This window comes from Opisthocomus hoazin, chromosome 9 (assembly GCF_030867145.1).
Source record: "Opisthocomus hoazin isolate bOpiHoa1 chromosome 9, bOpiHoa1.hap1, whole genome shotgun sequence".
Taxonomy (NCBI): domain Eukaryota; kingdom Metazoa; phylum Chordata; class Aves; order Opisthocomiformes; family Opisthocomidae; genus Opisthocomus; species Opisthocomus hoazin.
The window spans coordinates 5163071-5189329 of NC_134422.1; the positions used below are offsets into that span (position 1 = coordinate 5163071).

General features: G+C 37.1%; 1 protein-coding gene across 2 annotated transcripts in view; it reads right to left on the reverse strand.

The window, feature by feature from the left end:
• Window positions 1–26259, reverse strand: part of ARHGAP15 (Rho GTPase activating protein 15) — a 338370-nt gene that overhangs the window by 109527 nt on the left and 202584 nt on the right. For both annotated transcript variants that reach the window (XM_009935173.2, XM_075430956.1), the window contains exon 11: window positions 21794–21892. In XM_009935173.2, coding sequence (XP_009933475.1) covers window positions 21794–21892 — 99 coding nt within the window. The remainder of the gene's footprint in view (window positions 1–21793; window positions 21893–26259) is intronic.

Genomic DNA, 26259 nt, shown 5'->3' on the forward strand with positions numbered 1-26259 from the left:
TAAATGTGGGGTGTTTATACTAATAGTGCTGGGGGAACTTCTCAGTCCGGGGCCCAGGTTTTTCAGATGTGAATTCCTGAGACTGCAACCTTTCTGACAATAAAACAATGAGATGCCCACTCTGAAATCATGACGTGCATGAGACCACACACAACTACCCTTTCTCTACTCTATTCTTCATAGCAGATCAGACAAGTTTGAAGATGAAATTAAATATCCCAAATAGCATATGCCCTGGAGTACATTTCTTCATTAATATAGGCCATTCTTTTCAAGGACAACCTGACAGTCTTCTTTCTCCCTGCATATCTACTCAAGGTTTATCTTCTAGGTGAAACTAGATGTCATACTCCCTTTTGTGACATATTATCTCCTACAGCAAGCTCTGCTGATATGACTGTTTAAAATAGCACTTCCAGCCCCGGTTGCATAGCTGTAGCATTTCAAAGCACATGGGAACTGGTCTTCTTTCCCGGGAGAATTAGCTATTGTGCAACAATGACCGAATCTGCATGCTTAAAAATGGAAAACACTAAACTGCACATTGTCATTTCATGTTTAAAACTTGCAAGTATGTAAGAATTGAAGAGAATCTACACAAAACAGGTTTTTTTAAGGCTACTCATCACTTGGAACACAAGCTTTAATTAGCTTTTGGCAAGCAATTTCAGAGAAAGGCTTTCTCATGGAAAATGCTAATTTGTCAAAACCAAAAAATTTCAGGAATAATTTCCTCAGAATGTATCTAGAGTGAATTTTTTTTTTCTGATTCTGGATGGGGAAAAAATTAAAACTGAAACTATAAGAAAGAGTGAAAATAATGCAAAAACCCAGTTGGAGTAACACTTCAATAGGAAGGAACTGAGGGTCAAGTCCTAATTTCAAAGACACTTGCATCATGCTTTGGCAGATGAGTGCCGTAACCAGTGGACTGTACTGCTTGGAGGTATGACTCACTGATCTCGAAACATTTTAAAAGATTCAATTTTTCTTTTGACGCAGACTGAAACCAAATATAGTATTTAGTTTGTGTGTTGGTTTTCTCTCTCTACAACATACAGTTCTTATTTTCTATCTATCCTGCTAAGAACCTCCTGATTTGGATCTATTTAAAAAATGGAATAATAATTCCATATTATACATTAGTAATCTGTGTCTTTTATTAGACAGTTTTCTACCCTGCACCTGTGGGAGTCCTGCAACACAAAACTGAGAGTGGTGATTCATTTTAGGAAGATCCCCTTTGATTACAGAGGGATAAAGAAAAACTTTATTTAAGAGAAATCAAAAAGGATTTAGTAATCAAGAACACTTGGAAGTTATCCATCTACTGGATATATAACATATGAGCAAATGGAAATTACTAAAATGTTTAAGTAATGCAATTCTATCCCAAATCTGAAGAGTCTCATTCTGTTTTAGTCAAGGGAGAATGAGAGAGCAAGACTAATTCCCAGCATAGGAGTGAAGGACTCTTGCGGTGGTGGAAAAGGAGTTGCAGCACATAAATTGAAATCTAAACCAGAAAGTAAATATGTAGAATAAAACAGATAAACAAAAAAACAACTCCCCAAACAGACTATTCATTTTTTGTTCAGATCTAACTTGATTTGGTTCTTAACCTTTTTGGAAATATGAAAGTGAAAGCAATATATGTCACTTCATGTGAAATAGCAATATGTCCCACATTAATAGCATCAGTTTGGAACCTACATAAGTTATCCAGATCAAGTGAAAATGACAAACTATGTTGTAAATTGGAAGACATTACATCTTGCAAGATGATCAGGAGTATACAAGTGCATTATTATTGTCATAAATTTACCTGGGTTCAGAAAAGAGGTCTGATTAACATTTCATTTGGACACCATACAATATGGCAAAGAGATCAAAACAAAACAAAAACCTCCAAGAATATCAAGCCAATTATAGTGTTCACGTGCCATCAACTTTCTGCTTCAAGAACTTTGAAAGTTAAGCCAAACCAAACCAATGCAAATTGGTGGATTTGGACATCCTCTGCATGACCACATTATCTTAGCTAGACTGTTAACAACTTATTTTGGAAATCCACTTAGGTGCAAAAGAGAATAAGGGAGAAAGAGAGAGAGAGAGAAATATGTCTTTATAGTTCTAATATCCTGATTCTATGAACAATTTTCAAAGCAAATTCACTTTTAAGGACACCTCTATCAAGAATAAAAACATTACTGCACTGCTGTCAGTGTTTCTTCATGGCACGCTATAAATACTCAGGGAACAAGATGAAACAAAAGCCTTGCAGAGTTTGCTATCTGGTGCTGGTATTTAAGAATAGTGGTAAAAATGTTTCAGAAAAAAATATTCATTGCAGTAAAGGCCAAATGTTATTCACTATAGAGTGACTCTCTTTTGTTTGGGAGTTGGATTTATCAGGGAAGAATCACTGGATTTTGCCCTAGGGGAGAATAAGTATTTTATTTTCTTTATATGCCAATCTCCAAATCTGTTTCTGTTTGTTTTAATGAGGAACCTGAGAACAGGATGGACCCACAATTAGAAATGACAGACAAAAGCATGGTAAAGACTTCCTTTTCTCCACCCTAAATTTTATAAAGGTATAATAAATATAGGAAAAGGACTTATTAAATGATACATAAGCTTTTCTGCCAATCTATAGGCAAATTTTAACTATTTTCTTTAAAAAAAATCATACAGGTAGTCCTGAAGATAAAAGGGAACTGAACTCAGGCTTGGCTGAGATTCGCAAAAAATAGTAAATGTTATACACACATTTCATAGCTGCACAGATGTTACATGAACACTTCTTTGAGAATATTTCTTGCACTCCTGCTTCTAGCCAAAATGGAAATAACCATGAATATAGGTCAGTGTCAGCTCCAGTAGCAGTTTGAGCTGGAAACAGGTAGTGCAGGGAAACATTAAAAATACAGGAAAAAATTAAGTTTTAAAAAATTAGGCTTTGATATTTGTTGAGGTAGTTCTGGTGCTTTATGAACTGCCTTGAATGAAATGTTCTCATTAATTTCTGTCTGTTGCATAGAATAAATTCCTCTCCCAAATCACATTGCATTCTGCCTAAGCTTAATCTATGTTTGACAATATATATGAATTGAATTTGGCAATATCTTCAAACTCAATATAAAAGGAAATTCTCTATGTGGAGGGGGAAGGGAGGAATGGTATACAGAAATTTCTTTCTCTGTTTTTTAAGAAGATATAGAACTTGCAACATGCAATTTTAAATGGTACTAGGTAACTTCCTGTACAGAAACCCACGAAACATTCACAATTAATGTATCCTGAAATAGGTGTGGTCCCCAGGCCTGGTAGGAGTTTTGTAAAAGAAACCATTGCTCTGGATTCAACAACAAAGTGAAGCACAAACTTGAAGAAAGGCATTCTTTAGTTAGTCCTTTCATTTAAAATCAGTTATGTTCAGGGCAAAAATATTGTATTTCAAAGGAGCCTATTATGCCTTCCCATAAACAGAAAGATCATACGTTTTAAAACTAAAGTATCATTATGTAATCAAGCTGTTGTATTATAAACTATTTTGTGGGCTCAGATGCCCAGGGCTATCTTTACAAATATTTAAGAGGTCATTATCAGGGTATGTTCTCCCTAAAACTATAATTCTTTCCTCCTGTTTTCATATACATCTTACCATAAATATCCACTATAGAAAAATGTTTTTAAAAGTTTACTAAGGGCACCAAAGAGAGGCATGAAGTCGTTTAAAGAAGACACCAGAAGTGGGTGAATGCAGCAAATACACCAGTGGCAAGATAATGTGTCTGATGAGAAAAACATTACAAAACAACATGCAACAAAATTAAAATTTCACAGAAGGATCAAGATTTGTAGAAAGAAAATTATGAAGAGCAGCAAAGAATAAACCTGACTCATTAAAATTTGACATTAAAATTCGAGTATCTGGATAGAGTTACAAAAGGTACTTGAAGTTTTAGGTCAACGTGGGAGCAAAAAAGAAGTTTTTGTCTGACACCATGGAAATTGGAAGTAAAAATGATGGGAATGATGAAATTTGAGTTATACCACAGAGAGAAAACAAACATGGAAGCATTAACAGCAAACAAGGGAGATATGGATGTAAAACTATGGTGTAGAGGTGGTGTGAGCTAAAGATACTTGAACATGGAAACTTGGTACACAGCTTGATCAGCTGGAGTTGGAAGGAGCACCATCTCCTTTTGAACAGAAGATTATCTGCACTCAGCATGATTGTCAGTGTTGCTGATGTCTGTATCCTGCTTTTTGGTGTGGCTTTCGTGTGCTTTTTGGTTGTAGGGTTAGGCACGCTCTAAAGCTCCTGGAGAGGGGCTGGAGGCTGACACTGAGATCTGCTCTGCTTTGCTGGAAAAAAACATCTCTTTTGATCGTCAGAACTACCTAATTCTTATATTCCTGCCATCAAAGGATCATGTTTGTGGCACTGAAAACAACATCCCAGCTACGTTCTGATGTGAACACATGTCCGCTCCCTAGTCCAGAGAAGGTACTCAGATACCACGGAAGTGGGTGCCATACAAACATCGTGTTAGATATTTTTACCAGATAGACAAGGATAGACAAACCTAGGAGACTGAACATGGGATGATATTGGAAGTCAGTCTGAAAGACAAAGAGGTAATCACTGCTGTAAAAAAATCAGTTTTCACTTACCGGTGCTCATGATATACACCTGTCTCTCATTTGTAAACAAAATATAGAGAACTACTAAGGCTGGAAACAGTGGCAGAAGAGTTATTCTGATATTGTAAAACCAGTAAGAGGGATGAGCTTGGAGACTAGCTAGACTGACCTCAGTCCCAGACAGTCTACTTAAATTCAGGACTCTATGAACAAAAAATTCACAGCAAAATACAATTAATCCCAGCCAGCGGGGTTTCATGGATATCAGGCCCTTGTCTAGAAAACTTGTTGCATTTTTTGGTAGGAATGGATTTTTGACAGGATTGGATTTTTGACAGGTCTGGTTGATAAAGTCACTGGTGTTGAAATAGTATGTTTTGATTTCACTGAGACTTTTGACTTAGTGCCACATGATATTTTGATTAAAGTACTTGCATTTTATGGAATTAACAGGGCAAATATAACATGGATCAATAGCTGGCTCAAAGACTGACCTCAAAATGTGGTAGTTAGTGGGAGATATCAGTTAACAAGGTCATAACTGGCAGAGCTCTCAACAGTGCAGCTCTCTGTCCAGTGCTATCTAACACCTAAAAATAATCTCTGTTGGCAAAGTAAGCAGATGACACAAAGATCAGGGAGATATTAAATAATGATGAGGACAGGTATAGTTACAGAAAGTCTGAACTGCCACCCTAAATGGTCACGGTCTGGTAAAATAAGTTTTCATACAGAGAAACACAAGGTACACCCAACACTCTGGGTGAAGGTTACAAAGGACCTGGGGGTTATTTTAGATAATTGCCTGAACGTGAAGTCTCAGTTCAGTGCTATAGCAGAGAGGACTAATGTGATCCCTTAAATTATAGAGGAGTATCAAACAAAAGCGGGGAAAAGATTGCACCTCTTCATGCGCTATGGATAGGATCTCCAGTAGAACACTCTACCTGATATCAAAGCAAATGAAATGAAACATAAAATATATTCGTCCTTGCTTCATATGAAAAAGAGGATGGAGAGATGTCCTCTCCATCAGTACTTTTCACATGATTTGCAAGTACTGGACTCACGAAGAGCACTGCCCCGCTACAGGACCTGTGACAGACAAGCCCGAATTCAAGGTAGCACGAACAAGTTGTTCTTTATTCTTTCATTATTAGAAATCCAACACAACACCAGAATTTAGTAAAGGCAGAGATGGGGGGGGAAAGAAAAGAGAGGAGAAATTGTGCTAGTTCTTAGCAAGCTGAGAAATGACTCTGTAGGAGGTGTCTGACATGAGGTTTGGTGAATCTCTTTAGGAAATTAGCTAACAAGAAATAATTCTATGTTTGCAATAATATCAAAAAGATGAGGGGCATTCCTACATAAAAAGAGAATCTCATTTTTTCTTGCAGTAATAACTTCAAGATGCAATGAAAGGAGAAAAGCTTGACTAAGATCTTATTGTTTTCAAGACCCTGTAGAAACTGTTTAATGGAAGCAATTACAACACTGAATATGAGCATTACATACCGAGAATAAGTAACAAGTGAATATGATGGATGATATACTTTATTCTGTTTCGTATCACTTGATGGTAGAATTTCCACTTAGATATTTATATACAAATAAATAAGGGTAGTGACAGTACAAAGCAAGTGCAATTTAAACTAGCACAGAGTTCACTGCTATGCAGAGCTGCTGCTTAACACCTAAATCAAGCTTGCTATGCCTGCGTCTTCTTCTCTATTGTGTCACTCTGTCTTTGACATCCAAGAAATCTATGTCTTAAAAGCCCCAGGAACAACCAGATTCACTCAGAAGTCTCCCTGTAACAAGAAACAAAACTGAGCTTTCAAGCTGGTTTTTTTTGAATGAAACCGTTGAACATTCATCTTGTTCACTGTAATTTTGCCGCTACCTCCAACATATACTTTTGCCATTCTGATAGTCCCACTTCTTGCAGCTAAACAAAGTGACCTCATTGCTTTCCACTGTATTTTCTTTTAAACGTTGGCTGGGATGACTGAGATTCAGGAATGTGGGAAAATGGATTCCCAAGCCACGTCCATCCCCTTTAATTCTGAGCTGTAATTTTTGGCTTGGCTTGAATCACAGTCATCACATTTCAGTCTGAATCTCTCTGTAAAGTGATCTTTCTTAAACATTTCTTTCACTCATCATGGGATCAGAGACAAAGCCATTCTAGTCTTTCAGCGAAACACTTACGAACCTCTTTTTACAGCGACTCACAAGAGCTGAATTTCCTTTAAAAATGTTTGAAAAAGAGGAGGTTTTCATTGCCTGATTGTCCTCTTTGTGAGTCTTGTCATCTGTATGCCATGAGCTACAGCTATTTTAATCTGTTTTTGTTTGCAATCCATTTGGTGTCCGCCCAAGAAAATGCAGGTGATTCTAATTAACTTACTGCTGAAGATGTGGAAAAATCTCAATTGTGCTACAGAAAATTATACATTTAAAACCTTCCCTCTATTATTTATAACGGCTTATTAATGAAAATGATTACATGAATACATTTACCACCTGATTCATCTTTGTTCACTTTTTAAATCAACAAGGTTTATGCTGAAGGGGAAAAATCCCCACTAAATACAGACCTCAAGTGCACACATCAGCTCGCTGGTTTAGATGCAATGGCAGTTTAAAAGGAAATAAAATCATCTCACTTTATGCAACACAGTATAATATTTGAAATTACCAAATGTTAGGAAACAGGCATTCTATCTCTGTAACACACTCGTATTTAGTTTTGTGACTGTTTATTTCTTTTTTTGTTTGTTTGTTTGTTTGTTTTCTCTTTTAGTACCTCCTTCACCGCTCCTGTTTGCTCTCATTTGCAGCAGTTACTGGTTCTCACGTATGGGTTAGTAGGTCCATTCTAACCAATGCTTAATTTGTCTGAAATAAAATAAGATTTCTAGGGTTCTCTGCTGCTTTGTCAAGTATACTTTCTTCCCTGCTTGACCAAGAGGTCTTTCAGGAGTATCAGGAATCTCTGAAAGCTGAATGGTCCTTCGCCAGTAACTCCCTTGGGATACAACCAGCTTCATGTCCCCAGAGATGTGCCGCTTCCAATTCTTACGGTCGTATGACGCTATGGTGGCTGCCTGAGGGGAATTTCAGGTAGAGAGATTCGAGTCATTTGTAGTAAAATCAGTAGATGTTAAATACTAGTACAGAGTGTTTCCTGCTAGGTAAATCTATCAACAGGCAGTTGATACCACCTTCCACCAGTTATCATTTCTATCGTTCTGTGCCACGCACTTTATGCTGTGATAGTCTAATTTGAATGTGATGACAATGTGGGTAACGCAGTTTATTTTTGGGAGGATGAAAGCCTGAATAAAAGTTATCATTTTAGGAGAAGCTGACAATGGAAAAACTCATCCACTGTGTGACATGGTCAGAACAGCTGGGGGTGTAATGTGGAGAGTGGGGGAGAGGAGAGCCAAGGTATTTTGTATGTTCAAGAAATATATACAACATTGCCATTTCTTATATCCCAGCTGTGTCTGTTAACTTCTGGAAAGATGTAGAGCTCAGCAATAAAGCATACTTGACTGATATTTACTGCAATGTGCATTGTAAGACATTTTCTGTCACACATTACGTTCTGAAAGAGTTAAGTAACATGAAAAATACAGGCTCAAGATTATATCTGTCATGGATGAAAAAACTACATTTATGCCTCATTGTAATCCATTCATTGGTTTATGGACCCCGAGCCCTCCAGGGAGTGTCACAACTCCACATGATACTGCTGAGAGCTCTATTTTGCTTTTGGATTTCTGATTTAGCTGAAAGAAGTTTAAAAACACATGTAGCCTGACAACTCCCTATTGGCTATACAACTGAGGAGGGTCAAGAGCATAAAGTAATTCCAGCCAAAGCCAGCTGTAACTTATGCTCACTAAACTGGCTGAAGATCTGCCTGTTACAGACAGTAGCATACAAGAAATTTATGCATTTTCCTAAATCCTCCCACTTTGGTTAAACTGTGCTTCATTTGGGGATCCATCATCACCAACATCACGCCTGTATTTTTTGAGCAGCATCTGAATACTCAAGGCAATTGCACTTGGGGGGGTCTAACTCTCCTCTTAGGACTCTGTAGGACTTTCAGTCAGGTCCATTGACATCAGTAGGAACTGCGGTTACAAGCTAAGGGACAGATACAATTCTCCTAACATCCCTTACTCCCAGAGCTGATTTTAAAGAGAATTTAGTGCACAGTAGGGACAAATCTTTTCCTGTCTTTCACAACAGTGAGAGATTAAATTAGACCTCAGTAATGTCACCTCCCCATCCTGACTTGTACCGCTGCTTATTGGACTTTTAACAGTTGGAAGTGGAAGAACTGTACATTTGGGCACACATAATCTTCAGCTAAAATGGGTAAGGAGTTTGCATTTTCTGGACTGTAGTGCCTTTGCTTGGCAAAGAGATTTTGTGCATTTTTTTAAAGATAGTAATTGGGATAGGAAATTTAGGATGGAATAAGGATATTTAGGATGGAAATTGAAAGTCATGGGACTCCTTATTCCATCATTCCTTGACATTTTAAATGTAGTTGAGAAGTCCAGATAGGCCCAATACTCTTCTCTAGAACAGATCCATTTTTTATTTGACAGCCTGAAGCTACGCTCTGTTCAAGCTTAGATGTCTCAAGGTTATCTCTCTTGTCTTCAGGAACGGGTCCTACCTCACCGTCTGTGGGAACTTCCTACAGCTGTTGTGCATTGGTGGGGAGTGGATGCGAACGCAGAGTTTAAGTGTTGTAGTTCAACAATGGTGCAAGAAATACCAACAAGTCACTTGACAGTACTTGTTTTGTTGCATAACACAGAAGGCTGGATCTATTTCTTACAGTTAGAAATTAGACCAGCTTGGTTCTGAATTTCTAACAGAAAGAATGTGCAGAACCCTGCTCTAAAAATGGAGTTCAGGCTCTCATGTGCAGTTGGTAGTGGTCTTTGCTTCTTCATATTGTATTGCAGGCATCTATCTATATATCTGTTTTTTATCTTTAAGTGGGAGAAAACATTTAAAAATTAGATTCTGTAGCCTAAAGCACACTATCTGACACCTTTGGTGTTACAGTCCATGCCTGTGTGGAAAACTCAGAGTCTCTCTTGGAAGATAAGTATGCACATGGCTATCTAACACCAACTTAATGAATTCTTAGCATTGCATATCAGTCTAACATATAAATGTGATAATGCAAAAGTGTGTGTGTATATGTATACACGTTGACAACTTTTAATTTAAGAATATCTTTCCCAGTGTACATTGCACACATTTAAAGACATTATAATAATTGTAATCATGGGAGTCCACTGAATGTTCTTACATCTTCTTTTTGTGATAAACCTCTAGTTTAACAAGTCAGCAAAATTTTCCTGTTTTTGCAAAAATCATATTTAGTCTTTTGAAAAAAATTACACTAAGAAGTACTATATGGAAAAATGGAAATATTATTTTTAATATGACAGAAACCTGTCACGCTTAGGTATTTTTCCACTTTTCCCCCCCATCTTAGCTGCATGACTCTGCAGTTATAGATATTATTTTTCCTGTCATTCCCACTACATTTAATGTCCCCAAACAGGTTCAGGTAACTTAAAACTTTATTTTCCTGCTTCTGTTTAATTTTGGCAAAATCTGAGCCATCACCAAAGCAACATTATGCAAAAAATGTAGTCAATATATCTACAGAAACCATAAAAATGCTGAACTGGGTTATAAAGAGTGATAAGTACCAAAACTGAAGAGACTAGCGCACACTTCATTACTTTCACAGAAGCAAGTCCATAGTTTTCATTTTATGGTTTCACATGTATACAATGGTGTACTACACTAGAATAGCACAAAACTTGTGTATGAATTGCTCAGGAACTCCTGAAAAGAGGTAGATTAAGTATAATCAGAAATGGAACAAATTGTTTTCTACTTTGAAATATGCAGAAAAAAAATCACAATGAAATCACAGAATCACAGAATCACAGAATCACAGAATAGTAGGGGTTGGAAGGGACCACTGTGGGTCATCTAGTCCAACCCTCAAAAATAAACAATACAGTTGAAATATAGCTGAGCCTTGCAAGAAAATCAGAAAAATACTGACTTCTGAGAAGAAAAAACCTACTGGTTGGCAATAAAATGCATCGGATATCTGTTAGCTGAATTTTTGGGTGAAGTAAGTGTATGAATATCGGTATCATTTGATATGTTCATGCAAGATAATTATTTTAAAATTTGAAGCTACGGGAAGAATTTTGATTTGAATCATTGTCTTTGTATCTTAATGTTGACTGTGACATGGAATGATGTAAGGAAGGTAGAAATCCAATCTCTTCCTTTTTACTAGGGTTCACACAGACCCTCTGGTATTTCTGAAGTCTTGGAAAGGCGAAGTTGGCATACAGTGTTTTCCATATCAAATTTCCTTCTTTGGTGAAAATTCCAGTAATTATTAATGCCATTTACTATAGAGACATCCAAGACTGTTGCAAAGTTTGTAACACAAACCTTACTATAAGCTATGCTTTTTGTGTTTTTAATGTATGGCATATCGGAATACAAAAAAATACAACTGGAATAGAGATAATAAAAGAAACCATTGTGAACAATTTCTAGTGTGCAAATTCAGAAACTTATCAAACATCAATATAACATGACTGTTTGCAAAGTGTCTAAAAAGATCGTGTCATTGCTGAATACCGGTAGACGTGGTCCTGTGAGGACAGTCCTGTAGACATTAAACAAAGCAGTTTGTGAGCTCCTCCGTTTTAGCGGCAAAGTAAGAATCCATGACTGCCTTTAGAGCACCCTTCCAGCACCTTCCATCTTCACGTCTGGATTCAAGTCTGGCTTACAGTGTAGCTGGGCTGGAGAATCTGAATGATTTTGTTTTCAGGGGTTAGAGTAGGTGCTCAGCTTGTTCAAAGTTAAATTTACAGGCTAAGGGAAAGTAGTTTTCATTAGAAGAGGATGTATCTTATCTTTCTACTAAGGTTTATTAAAAATATGTAGCACCTGATAATTTAACACCAAATGAGTGGCTGCTGGATTTCCCCCGCTCTCTGTCTCTATGTCTCACACACACACACACATTTACACACAGAGGAATGCTGCTCGACTGCCAAACTATGTGCCAAGATTTTGTTCACTTTAATCTCAATCATGTGGGTTAGAGAACCATGAAACAAAGTTTCTACCAAGTATGCTGACAGATTTTTAGTTCCAGTGGCTCCACAGGGCATCACTACAAGTACACAGAGAAACTTTTCTTATTAGAGATTTCTGAGATGATCCATTTTCCATTTAAGTCAGCATGAGCAGTATCACCATAAAGAACTCAACACTTGCTAACTGATACCATACCCTCATCAAAATTATTTTATTTCTAAGTAAACAAAAAGTTCTGGTACCTCCAACACCACTGTGTGGTTACTTCTGGCACAGGCAAGCCTTTTGGTGGCAGCTACTTTGGTGTGTTATGTCACGTAACACCATGTCAGTTCAGGACTGACAAATCTAAACATATGGTCTGAAATACTGGGGGAAATCGTTCCTGGGAAGATGGGGAGAAGAGACATGGGATAGCCTTCTTCTGTCTTTTGAAGACTTTCTTATCCTCTGAGTGAAGACATCTTAAAACAGACTCATCACCTTACCCTTGTTTTGGAGGGGTCCATAGTGATTTTAAGAGCCTCAGTATTACCTGTAAATGGCCCATAATCTGGGCAACTGCACAAGTTCTTATTCTTTGCTTTCCAATCCTGAGAGAAAATCTGAATATTTACATTTCTGATCCAAATATATAAAGCTTAAGGCCTAGATCCAGCAAAACACTGAAACATTTCCTTAACTGTAAGGAACAACCACTGACCACAAAAAAGATCTATTCAGGTCCCTAAAGAGAAGTCTCCATCTGTTTTGGAGGCTGGTATCAATAAATCAGGAATAATAGAAAGAAATAACCTATATCCACTACAAAGTAGAATAAACATGAGAAAGCGGTTTCTAATAGCGGTATGTATTTCCTGAGAAATTCAACTATTTGAAATGCATCGTCTCTGACACCAAAATAAAAAGGTGCATAAAGGAATCATGAAGAGAGAGTTGGATCAGGCTGGCTGGAGCTGCTCAGGATCCATGCGATACGATTCTGTTGTGTTATGAAAGAAAATGGCCACATTTTGCTCTCATTTACTTATATGTCATTCCTCCTAAACCAGGGAGCATTGTTTGTCTGCACGAAGACAAAAAGAAATTGGTTTGCTGTATAATTACATCCATGATCCGTAAGGATCCTGATTATAATAAAACAGTCTGCTAAGTGAATATACAACAGGATATCTTTAGAAGATTTGTTAATTCCTTGGGGGTTTACCATGCAGTAGCCAATTTAGGGACAGTTCGGTTACTAGATTGCTAACAATATCGGTTTCATAAATTCAGAGGAGTAATAAGAGCTAAAAAGTCTTCTCCTAAAGAAGTGAGAGCCTTAACATAAGGCATTCTTTTTAAGCTGCCCTCTTACTTTGCCCTCTGCCTTGCTCCAGAAGCTTTCTGTTGCACAATTTCTCTCACTTAGGTATCAATCCCATTAGACTGCTTTATTATATGGTTAATACCTTGATGTAACACAAGCTGCTACAGCAAATAATTGAAGTATTAAAATACAACTGCAGTTATTTGCTCTTTTGAATTGTAGGCAGAGAAGAAGAGGCAGTGTTTTTTAAACTTGCCCCATCGTGTTGCATAAGGACAGCAAAACTTTTTTGTGTGTGTTTTCTTTCATTGCTGTAAAACTTTTGGGGAAAAAATGTAGTGTAGTTGTAGTAATTTATTTTTTTCCAGAAGAAAAACAATTAGTCTACACTGTGGAATTACGCCTTCATAATTTTATTTAAAAACCATAACTCTATTTTTAATCAACGGGGATGTTGAAAGAACCTGAAACTAGAACTACCTCTTTTTTTCCCTCTAAAGAAACTTCATGGACTTAACTTTTTTTTTTGTGTGTGTGTGTGAACATGTCCTCCAGGCCAAGACTTATTTCGTCAAGTGTGAGCCGAAAATGTTCTACTAATGACTGAACTGTAAAGTCTGACTAAACAGGGTTTGCAGTGGAAATACTGCCAGCTCCTTGCCTGTAATGGCATGTGTACCGTACCAGGGCACAGTGCCTCACATCTTCAGGTTATTCAGGAGAAAAAGAGAGGATTTTCTTACCTATCTTTTTATCTTTCTCATGGCTAGTAGGTGGATACCCTCATGTGTGAACTTCCCTAAATCTGACTCTGACCAGGGGGTATGTCAGGACCTTCATTTTCTCTTTGGCACAGAGTAAGCACCGGAGACAGTCAGCTCGCTTTAAATTTCTCTAGACTTTTTGCTTCAGCGTGAACAAACGTCAGCTGCTTGATTTACAATGTATATTAACATTATTTTAGTATCGAGAAAATGTTGTTTGATTCTTTTTTATTTCACAGGTTAAGTGGTTTATTTTATTTATTAAGTCTATTGAAACAGATTTTATGGAAAATTCTGAAGACAAAATGCCCTGTTTCCTTCTACATGTTCACTAATAGATATATTATACAATGCTAGAAAAAGGCAAAAGGCCAAACTCATCTCTGGTGTAATTCCAGTAAAAGCAATAAAATTGCACAAGGCATGAATTTGGCCCCGGCATTGTAAATGTTACTCTGGTGCACACTGAGTGTCTGCTTGTTGTTACTGGCAAAGCTTAAAATATAAATCCTACTTTTTTTCACAGAAATGGATACATTTCTCTGGAACAGATTGATCAGTGAAACAGGTATCAGGTAACTATAACAAAGACAGTAACTGGTTCAAATGCCTGCCTTCTTTACAGTTTTTTTTTCTTCTGCTAACTAGCTTTCCTTCTCTGCTTTCAAATTTTTTCAATATATATTTATTCTCTCTTTTATGCATTGTAATTGCAAGGCTTTTTTGCTTTTTCTTTTTTTTCCCTGCTGTTCTCTCATTTTCTCTAATTTGTCTTGTATGCCCTTCCGTGATGTTTCCTGTTGACACTTCTTGATATGTTTTCTAACTCAGAATGTGGCTTTCTAGCAGACACAGAGGCCCCAGAGTGAATACCCTTCAGAGCCAATTCTGACTTGGACCTTGCACAACGCTATTAACTGGCTCTCACTCTAAGAAAGGTGGCTACAGAGGGATTGCCTGAGTCTGAAGCAGACATGGTTGAGGAAAGCTTGCCAATATGTTTGCACTAAATTCAACCACTCTTAATTTCTACTAAAAATAAGAAGAAAAGAAAAAAAGGAAAAAAAGCCTAAAACATTTTAAATCAGAAACTTGCAAGGGCTTTTCTCAGAACTTTGTTGTTTTAGATTGCGTTCATCTGCACGTTTATGCCTGTTGGCCACATTAAAGTAAACATAGTTCAATGCCCTCGGAAACAATTCTCTTCAGCCCACTAGAGTCCCCTGGAAAAAGGCTTTATCTGCTGAACCTCTGGATATATTTGTGTGCGTGTGATTTTTTTTGTCCTATCAGTTTGTTTTGTTTCCCCCCTTTTTTTTTTTCTTAAATTCAGCGCATATAAAATTTGGGAGCAGAAGCCTCCTTGGAACAAGATAGAATCATAAAAGTCTTCAGGAATCTCATCACAAGCTAAACAGTACAAAATGCACATTCTTCATGGAAGTATTAGCTTTTAGTGCGTGCCTGGATCCAAGCATAATAGATTATCCCAAAGTGGGAAAGAATGAACAGTACAAAATTAGCAGAACTGGGAGCTCAGATCATTTGGTGGAGCAATATGATCTCTGTACTTTCAGGATACTGAATTCTAAAGCCACTGGAAACGGCATGTAAAATTATATCAGAGTAAGCAAGGAAGCATGTGTAGGCCTGGGAGAAGGCAAACAAAGTTTGGAAAATACCTTTCCAGAGGAAAGCAAGTACTGAAAATCATTGAATGAACTTGTAGGAAACAAACTGCTATTCACAAACAGTTTCTTGCTCTGAGGATAGAAATATTCTAAAAGATACGATAAAGAGCAAACATAAATAAAATACATTTCAGCGGTTATTCAGGGGCCAAGTGTAGTTGGAGAATAATCTTGCACTCAGACAGAAATATAAAACTGCACATGATAGGTCGATCTCCTGAGGCTTCCCTTCTTCTCAAGGAAACCTTGCCAGAACAAATCCTTTATGCCACCAGCTGATGGGTTTGGTCTAATCATGCTGGGAAGTAGCCCAGGAACAATGTGCGTGTGATGGAAGCTCGAAGATGGTGGTGAGCATACTCTGGCAAAACTACCCTGTACTTTCCAGCTGCCTTCTTCAGGTCCACAGGAATGGGACTGAAGCATTTTTGAGAACCAAATACAGAAAAAACATTGCTTAAGCTAAATACATCCTGGAGAAGAAAGTCGCTGAATGAAAGTCTAATAATGTGGAGTATTACAATACATATAGGGATATAAGCTGCTAGAGGTTGTATACTGTGGCTATTACTACATATCCTGGCTGCACAGGCCTCATGTCTTCTGTAATCCTCACTGTGCGCCTATAACCTACTAACTACACCATTCCAAAGTTAGTGATCCCAGCATGGGAGTCATCAGCTTTAAGAGGTGTCTGGGATTTTATTTTTTTCATTTCTTCTTCAGTGTTTTCTTCCACTAGAAAATGAGATAGCATTAAACTGTTTTAAAAATTTGTTTTTTTTCTAGTTATATAAATAAATTCAGAATACTTTATATTTTTAAAACTCATTTCCTCTTTGCTTAACTCCTTAAGATAAGTGAACTCTCCTCTATGTAAACTTCCTACCAGAATACTGACTACCTTGTAAGCAGCATATGATTTAGAAGGTAATGAAATATCACTTTCTTTTTCTTTTTTTGTTTTTTTTTATAAATACATTTTAAAGTGCTTTTAGCTGCACTTTAGCTTTTAGATTAAGAGATAAAACCGATGAAAGGGACACAACCTTCTGTCACAGTGCAGCATGGCATTTGGGAGGTGAGGTAGTTTAAAATACCATTTTTATCTTCATTTCTCTTCATCAGGGTGGCTATATTTCTTTACTACATCCCATAAGGTACTTTATCTTTACCCATAAAGACATTTTCTTCCTTCAGCACTAAATATTCCGCAGTAGGAGACTTTGTGTGTGTGCATTTCTGCAATGATATTGTACATAATCAAATCACAGCTATGGACATTAAAGCCAAACTGGGTCTTGATTTTAGGTACTTTGGGGTATCAAACTTTGGACACCTTTAAGAGATCTGATCTGCAGAAAACAAGCGTTTAAAGCTTCTCTCAAAACTGTGTCTTCTTAACATTGCACACCCAGCCTAATGGTCACTTCTGTAGTCTCCCCAGTGTATCTGGTCCAGCCCCAGCAGATCAGCCCCCCCAGACCAAGAGCCCTACGCGCTGGGAGTTTTTGTCACTGCTCGTATTTAACATGATTTGTTCACTGGGACTCGGAGCAATGAAACCCAGTAAATAATACATTGAGCAAACAGAGAAGATAACAAAAGGAAATAGTTAAGGTACTATAATAATTTTAGCCATTCTTTTTTCAGGTCACTATAATCTGCCCAAAGATAACTAATTGTTCAAAGTAAACATTCCACTCCAACCACAAAAGGAATCCATTACACAAACATATAATTCACAGTCATTTTTAGTGGGTTGTAAACAGTTTGGAATGAGCATAAAATGGGACAAAAATCAAAGTGAGCATTTAGAAATGAAAAAGTGTTTGCTACAAAAGGTCAGTCCCTTTACTTGGCAAACTATGTAGAAAAGCCTGGGAAAATGTTGAACACACAAGCAGTAAGGGAATTTTAAAGCCAACAACCTCCCTGTTTCTTTAAACAGACATCGGAACCTATAACTGGATCCTGTCAAACAAACGACAGCAAAAAAACATAACAGCTGCTAAGAAGTAAAGTTGAAAGATAAAGTTTTCTAAGCTAAGAACCTTCTCAGAAGTGGACTAAAGGTCTTTCTTAAATCTTTAAGCAAGGTTATGGATCCCAGGGTGGCTTTTAGGCACCGAACCAAATATGTAATTTTGTGTATCATTCCTGTCAGAGCATCCTGTGCTCCAAGAAAAGCAACAGAAAACAATGTCTGCAATGTCCAGTTTAGAATGGAAACAGTACCTGTAATCATCAGCTTTGCTGCCTGCAGGGTCATTTTTCAAGTCATTTAGGTTGATTTGAGAACACTAACTTGGATTTGGGAATAGAGGGAGAAAATGAAAGACGTTTCAAAAGTAGGATGAAAGTTAAATTATATTTCCCTGGAGAATTACTACTGTATTTCTTTACACAACCTAAACTACACTGGATACCCTTGATAGGTTTAGGATACTGACTGCTTGGGGTGTTCATTTACTCTGTCATTAGACACACAGACAAATGCTCATCCTTGGAAAAGGGTTTAGCATAAAAATGTTTTCACACGATAAAACTTTACTATGAGAAGTACTGGATAGCATTCTGTTTAGGTACAATGTAGGCTGATGTTTTTGTTTTTTTTATGCGTTCTACTCATGCCTTTCACATATTAAAAAAAAAATAAAAGGCAAAAAAATAGCCAGGACTTTTAAAGGGTCATGGATAACAAAATAAATAGGCGACTCGAGAAATGACTGGAAATAATATCTGGCCTAAAAACACCAAAAATCTTGCAATGGGCCCCACCCTTGGCAGAAGTGCACAGTATGCGAGTTATAGTGCACTGGGAGGATTGTCTCAGTCTTTCCTTGCTGCTCCGTTCAGCTCAAGGTTGGGGCTACCTATCAGACTCTTTCTGGGGGCAAAAACAAAAAGTGGAATACAGATTGAAAAAATGGTCAACAGACAGCCCAAGAACAGCCTGAGTTACATCCAAGGTAGGTGTTAATGGCAAAGTAAAAGACTGCATGGAAAAACCGAGGAATGTACTGTTCTATGAAAAACTTTCCCTCCAAGTCCCTGAGAAAGTAGAAAGCCAAGAAATTTTAGAGATCTTTGAGTAGCCACGGTATTTCTTTAACCTGATCGTTGCATGGGTCAGAACTATTCTCAGCCTCACCAGGTCACATCATACACATGGGAGTTTTTTTCTATTTAGGATACTGCATTAGACGCCAAGGGTGCCAAGAGTGCAATGCTCTTTGCCTAGATACTGCTGACTTCAGTGGCACACGTCTGTATAGCTAAATATTAGGGACAAGAAGGTCGTCAAAAATTATGAATGGATAAGTAACACAGAAAGAGTGAAGAAAAAACCTGAGCTTGCTTAAAAAAAAGAAATTAAAACATGACATTTGCTTTGCAAGTTTACGAGAATGGGCACAGTTTTATTGACTCTCTTTATTAAACTCCACTACCAGCTCAGCAAGATGGCTGAACAAATGTGGAAAGATCTTCTGATTCCCTGTCCTATTTCAGTAACTACAAGTAGCAAAAGAGGCTGAAAAAGTGGAATTCACTCTTGAACAGTGAATCCTTGTCGCATAGATAAATATGCATTTTGGTGTAAGCATTTTTAGACCAAATCTTATAAAGCACCTCTGTCCTGAAATGGTGAATAAGCAAACAGTAGCCTATGGGCTAAATGACAAAAATCTGGTCTAAGTTGCAGCAAAATAATTTCAGAATAATTTCTTTGATTTCAATGTAGATATTCATTTAAAAATAGTGTAACTAAACAGGAAATCTTGCCAACAGTTAAAGACACTTTGACATTTTTTGTCTGTGGGAGAATATTACTACAGTTGGTTATTGGATGTAACCTCGTCTACACAGGAAAATGTACTAATTAATATGGTTCATTCAGATCACTGCTAGCCTTTCTTTCTGTATGCAATGATAATGTTTTGAAAATCAGAAAAACAAATAGAAAATTAATAGGTAAATAATAATTAAAATCATGAGGTGATAAATAAGAACACAACTTTTCAGCAAAGTCTGAATATTTTTGTAACATTTAGAATTAGCCTCCTGAAGTCTTTTTTCCTAATAATCCTTTACCTTAAATGAAGCATGCAAGCAGCATTTTTGGTACAGTTAGAGTATGTAGATGATATATTTTCTAAATAGGGAAAAAAGCTTTTCTACAACAGCCAATATGCCAGCTGTACTGAGTATCTAGGCCATCTTACTAAGACTATGAAAGTAAACATAGAGTTTTCATTAAATGTGCCTTTCCCATAATTGGTACATAAGTATTTCCCATGACTCTGCAGTTGAGTATCTTGGCTGGAGGCATATCTGGCCATTAAGAGGAGGGCTTCAGATCTGTTGAGTCTCAGCCATGCCGGGAGACTTGGCACCTCCACATACTGCTTCCTAATACCAACCCCGGTATAAAATGTCATCAGAAGCTTGCATAAACATTGGACTTAGCTTCACATAAATTACTGCTGTCCTGAGATAGTTTATGCCAGAACTTAGTAAAAACAACACTTTGAGTAAACAGTATGTGAGTAAATGCAAGCAACTTAATCCAAGAAAATAATAGAAAAAATCTATATCAAAGTCATAAATACAGTGATAAAATGAAATTTTTATGTCATGTCATATGATCAGCTTGTATTTACATACTAGACTGACTAAAAGGGCTAGACTTCTCGAAGTCACAGCAAGTTTGAAGGAAACATAAGAGCAATAATGCAATACTCCGTAGGATGAAAGCTTCTGAAGAAACAGTGATATTTTCATTTTCTTCAGTGAACATTTCACTGATAGCTACACAGACAATAAACATCTACTTAAGTTCCTTGGATTTTTCTATTGCAGTTCAGCAGTGCAGAGATCTCTGTCCTCACTTCTCAAGAAGAAGTGGTCAGATACCACAAAACATCTACGAAATATCCAGTGCATCTTCTGGAGAACCCGTACTATGATCTTAACCGAACAGTCAATTAGATATCTTCTGCATGGCGTGGCATTTGTATAATCTAATCTCTGCCTTTCCTTTTCATGTTTTGAATTTCTCCTCACGATTCCTCCACTGTTAATAGTCACTTCACACATTTCTCCCCTTTCTTTGTCTCTTTCTTTATGCAGCCTCCAGTCTTTCTCCAAAAAACCAATGCCACTATCTCCCCCTACCGAACGATCTCCAGTTTGTTAGTCTCTGACTTCCTGCCAATCATCCTGGGAATAATAATATCCCAGTGCTCTCTTTGCTGTATAATTACAGCATGAATTTCCCAGAGTTTGAAACTCCAGGGTAGTTTTATTGCACCTTTCACTATAAAACCAGGTAACAATGATAGAATTAAAATAGCTTTTTCCTTTGTGGTTAACGGTCTAAGTGTCTTTCTATTTTTCATTGGTTCTCTTGTTCTGAGACTCCAGTATATGCCAGTGACAATGGATTCACCCAGCCTTATTCTGAAAATAAATTTTCTATCTTTTGCAAGATATATGTTTCCCCAGATCCCTGGAACAAGTTGTAAACTTGTAACAGATGGTGATGAAGCCTCACATTTTTATACAATACATTTTAAGATTCTGCATCTACTGTGTGTACCTTCCAAAGAAAATGACCTTCAATGAGAGAAGATACACTCTGCAGAAAGGAAGGCAGGCAACGGTGTTAAGCACATCTTTTTTACACTGTGAAAAGCCTTCTTATTTAATTAATCAAAACTTTTAATGAGGATGAGTACTCATTCCAATATTCTTAAAATATTATGGCTTTTTAAATTAACTGTAAAAAATAGACACCTGCACGCATTAAAAAAATATGGTTACACTAGAATAACGTTTATTTTGGTTGAATACTTTTCAGGATTTAGGAAAAAGTATTGGCATTACACTCACCAGAGACTTCAGAATGAAAGTTTATCGATGTTTAACATTTACTTACCCGGAGAATGACTAAAACAGCAACATGTCAAACAAAATATAAGGAATAACCAGCATGAATGGGTTCTAGTAATGTCTTATCACATAAAGAAAATGAAGATACGGAGTGCAATATAGTTCAGTCCATGACTATGTTATAAATTGAACTGCCTGCCTACCCTGGCAATTTGAACAGAGTTTTAAGATTAAAGTTTTGATTACTAACAGAGAAAAAAACCAGTGTTAAGTATTATGGTACTCACCCCTTTTTTCAACAGCTTTTATACACAGTCTTACAAACTGGGGGACTGTAGATTTCTCGTGCTCACAAACCAAGTGTAAATGGGAGCCAAATATTTGATCTACATTTGGAAAAAGAGAGGAAAATACATAAAATCATATTATTAGTAGCAGGATTTTTCTCTCTTCTGAGCTTTCATATTAATTACAAACTCAGCTATCAAAGATGGACAGACTAAGCTGGAAACAAATCCTTTCTGCGTCTTCGTGGTTGTTAGCATCTGCCACAGAACCAAACCTCTCAATACGTGGTGTCCGTAGCACTCGGATACCTCCCCTGGGCTCAAGTTTGCATTGCCATTTAGACCTTGACTTTTCTAAGGTTTGGAGGCTGCGGTCGCTGGAGTTTGCTTGGACCTGCTGTAAAAAATTGAAGGCCATTGTAGAGATTTAGCTTCATATCTTGTTGAATCCAAAATCCTACATAATATTAACTGTTGGTCCAACCTTGAAGTTTGTATTGTTGGGTAGACCTTCTCTTCCACTCATACGAAGTTTCACTTTTGCCATAGAGTACTGTAGGGATGCCAGGTCTTCATTACTTTGCATCATTCGGACTTAGTAAAATTTCATATCATTTTTACAAGAGGGTTTTTTTTTTGTGACCATATTACCTGTTTAAAAAATAGAATGTACTAGAAGTTTTTTGATGGGGATTGCATCTTACACCTAGTTTAACTTGTGATTTGTGTTGTTTCTTTGATGAATAATGATTTAAGTAGTTAAATTTCCTTTAAGTTTTTATGATTTTAAAGTTTTGAGCAACTTTGAATGTTGATCTTAAAATGTATTTGTACGAACAGGTTAAACTCCTCAGATTACTAATTAGCATCCTCCACCTCATTTCCACTTTATATCTTTGAGAAATTATGAAAAGAGCAATCAGTAATGGGGATGCTGTCAGCTAGAATCAAAATGAATCAAACAGATGAAAGAAACTACTCAATAGGAACCAGTTAAATGCTCAAACAATAGGAGTGTACTATCATCATTTATACAAAGAGACAGTCTCCATATAGCATTTCAACAGAGTACTACATTTTGGAACTTGGCGTAGATGCTTTGAAAATTTTTGTATAGATAGATGAGGGGTGCTAGCATAAACTCAGGCTCTGCAGAGCAAACCTATCAAGCATGCTCACTTGCAGAGCAACAGGAGCTCCTACTGTCCTCTACAGCTCCCATGGCACTGGAGATTTCCTCCATAGTTGGTCCCACTGTCTTCTACCATAATCTGTTTGAGTGCTTCTTCCTCCGAGCAGTGCATCTTTTTCTCACTAACAGGCAAAAAATGTTTTATTTTCTGCTTTGCAAGGAGCTTTGCTGTCCTATTGTTAATAACTATCATTTCTTACTAAACTTAGGTTTCAAGAGCAACTCCATGGTCTTTTCTTTCGTAATACCTCAGAATAGAGAACAATCAGCGAAACAAGCTGGGGGGCATGGAGTGATTTGAACTTGATGGGTATCAGGGAAGTTTCTTGCAGCACCTCCCAATGCACACGACCTGCATTCTGGTAGAGTACATCAAAGCCTGAATTTACGTTAGTTGGAGTTTCGGCTGCAGAAGGGATGGAGGACTGGGTTCACAGAACTACACTGAAGAAGGTTGTGTGCATGTGTGGTGCTAAGCATTAGCGAGCAGTCTGTTACACGTTTTGGGGTTATGTTTCTGACAAAGCACAGTCTGGTTACATTTTCTTCATAAAACATTTATAGCTGCCTTCAGTGGTAATTATATATACAGAGATTTATGATTAAAATGTACTAGCACTTCCTCTTTTGACATCTTAATTGTTTTTTGAAATTTTAGCAAAGACCTGTCAAATTCTTTGCATAGTATGGAATGGTCTCCAAAGTAAATTGTGTTAAAAAGATGTAAGAATGTATCTTATTTGGTGGGCAAAGACACTTGTAAACAATTTCAGAAGCAAAACAAAGAACTGTACTGTGTTTCAACAGCAAGACATGAAAAGCTGAAACAAAATTAATGCATGGGTGTTCAGCAACTTCTCTTCTTTTTTATAACTGTATTCTAACCAACTTCCAGGGTTATTTTGCAGTTACTCTTTCAATTCCTAGTACGAATGCAGAATACTTGGTATTCCTGGGAAGAAATTTTGAGCAGGCTGGAAACTGTTTTGCAATTCTCACTTAGTCCATTATTTCTTTTCTGGGTGCAGATTCTGTATCTTCAGCAAAGTGTTTAAACTCATTTTATACACCTTTCAGTATATGGATATAGTCACATTCTGTACCCTGCAGTTAAGCTTTAAAACATCTCGTTAGAATACAGACACTCAGGATTTTTGTCTTAAATGGTAGGGACAGCAAATCAGCATTAATAGTTGCTGGGAAGAGACTATGGTAAAACCATGACACACAACAGCTCCGGATTTTTTATTCCCCTTCTAGAAATTCATGAGGTTTTATAAATATGAAATCTCATGAGTCATCCGAATACTCTGAATTCTGGGTACTCTTGAACCGCAAACTCCATGGCTTTCTCTAGTCAATTGATTTTTTGCTGGGTCGGTTTCTGTACATAAACCTGGGAATGACAGTAGTTACACTGCTACATTTACACTCTTAAAAGTCACAGGGATAGTTGTGGAAAACTCAGTTACGATTTGTTTGTGCAGTATTTTGAAAACAAGGAATTATAAAATGGCAAATTACTAACTTTTGTAAACCGGATATGTATAAAACTAAGACTAAAATATAATTTTCTTATTCTTTTATAGGTGTGTATATGTATTTTAAAACTGTATTAAGGGGAAACTATCCAGCACATTTTTTTAAAACATAAGAACTGCTCCCAAAGGGATAAAAGAAGCAAAAAAGCCTTTGTTTGATTTATTTGTGATAAGGCCCTTCAAAACTTCATCTTTTATGACTTGAAAAAAAGAGATGTACACAACACTCCTAACCTCCTGTTATGACACTTTATGTTTCCTATCCAGCTTATTTAACTCAAATGCCTGGGAAATAGACACAATTACCACCTTATGGAATGCTACTTAACTTTAAATGCTCCCCTCTGAATAGAAACCCACTTTATCTTCTCAGAGTTATTCCAGTTTCTCAGGAATTATTTCCTCTATAGGCTCCTGAAATGGTCTTGTTTCATCATTTAAAAATTTGAACCAACAATTGTTCAGAAATATCTTTTATTAGAACAAAGGCAATTCCCATACAGCGGATTCTGTTCACAAGAGCTTGTACAAAGGAGCTGCATACTATGCCCATATACAGCTTTAATCATTCACTCTTTCAGCTGTTATCAATTTAAAACCAATGAAACTCCCACACTGAGTCCATTTGAGCAGTCAATTTTAATATCTTGGGGCATCTGTAGTTATTCTGAATTGGCTGCAAAAGCAGAACTAACAAGTTAAGCTCTAACCATAAGTCTACATCAGGCTGGTAAACCATACATCAAACACAGACAGTTAGTCAATACTGTAGTATGAAAAACCAACAAGCATTTTTAAGAAGAGCAATATATTCATAATGTGTTTGGTGGTATGGTTTACATTACACTTCCCTGATATCTGTGCATTAAACTTCCTATTTGAGATGGTGGGGTGTGTGACAGCTTTGCATGTGGATATAAAATGAGACACCACAAGAGGAGGGAATGGACATTCGCAAGTTGTATAATACAAACTGATGATTACAGCTGCAATGAATTGCTCATTCTGGTGAGCCTGGAATTTCCCCTGAGCCTGACAGAGCTACTTTTTTTTGAGTAGCTCTCACAGGCTGCAGCAAAGCCACTAATTCTGAGCTGCAGAAATCTAGTTTATGGGAGACAATACTTCTGGAAAAGAAACAATTAAAACAAGATCGCTAAAGCCACATCCTCACTGAGAATGTCATTGTTTAACTGTTTTTGGTGTACATGGATGAGATGTGGCCACACTTGGAAGGAACTCATCCTTCACTGTTTTTTATTAAAAAAAGGGGAAGGGCATGGCTATCATTTCCATTTCTCGGGGAGAAGCTCAAATTCTGACATGAGAGGAGAAGGTATAGTGGTCTAATGCCCGCTTCTTTAGAAACATGAACTATATCTGTGTAATTCAGTGCCTTCCAAGAGCAGAGTTACGTCTACTACGTCTGGGTTTGAACTGCTGGACTACCAGAGCTTTGTATCAACCTCTGAATTATTTGTTTTCTTTGTGTTTGTTTGAATGTTGGGAGGGAAAAGGGGGAAAGAGAACAAAAAAAATGAAATAAGAGGAAAGTACAGAGAGAGGGACGGAACAGTAGGCAGAACAGCAGTGAATTTTTTGGAGGGGGAAGGGATGCAGTTCGAAATGGCCATATTCTGAAAGGTGACTTCTTCTAGCTGCTGAAGCCTTAGAGTTGAAATATTAAGCCAGACATTAAAATGACGCTGATCCCAGACTGGGGCTCCAAATAG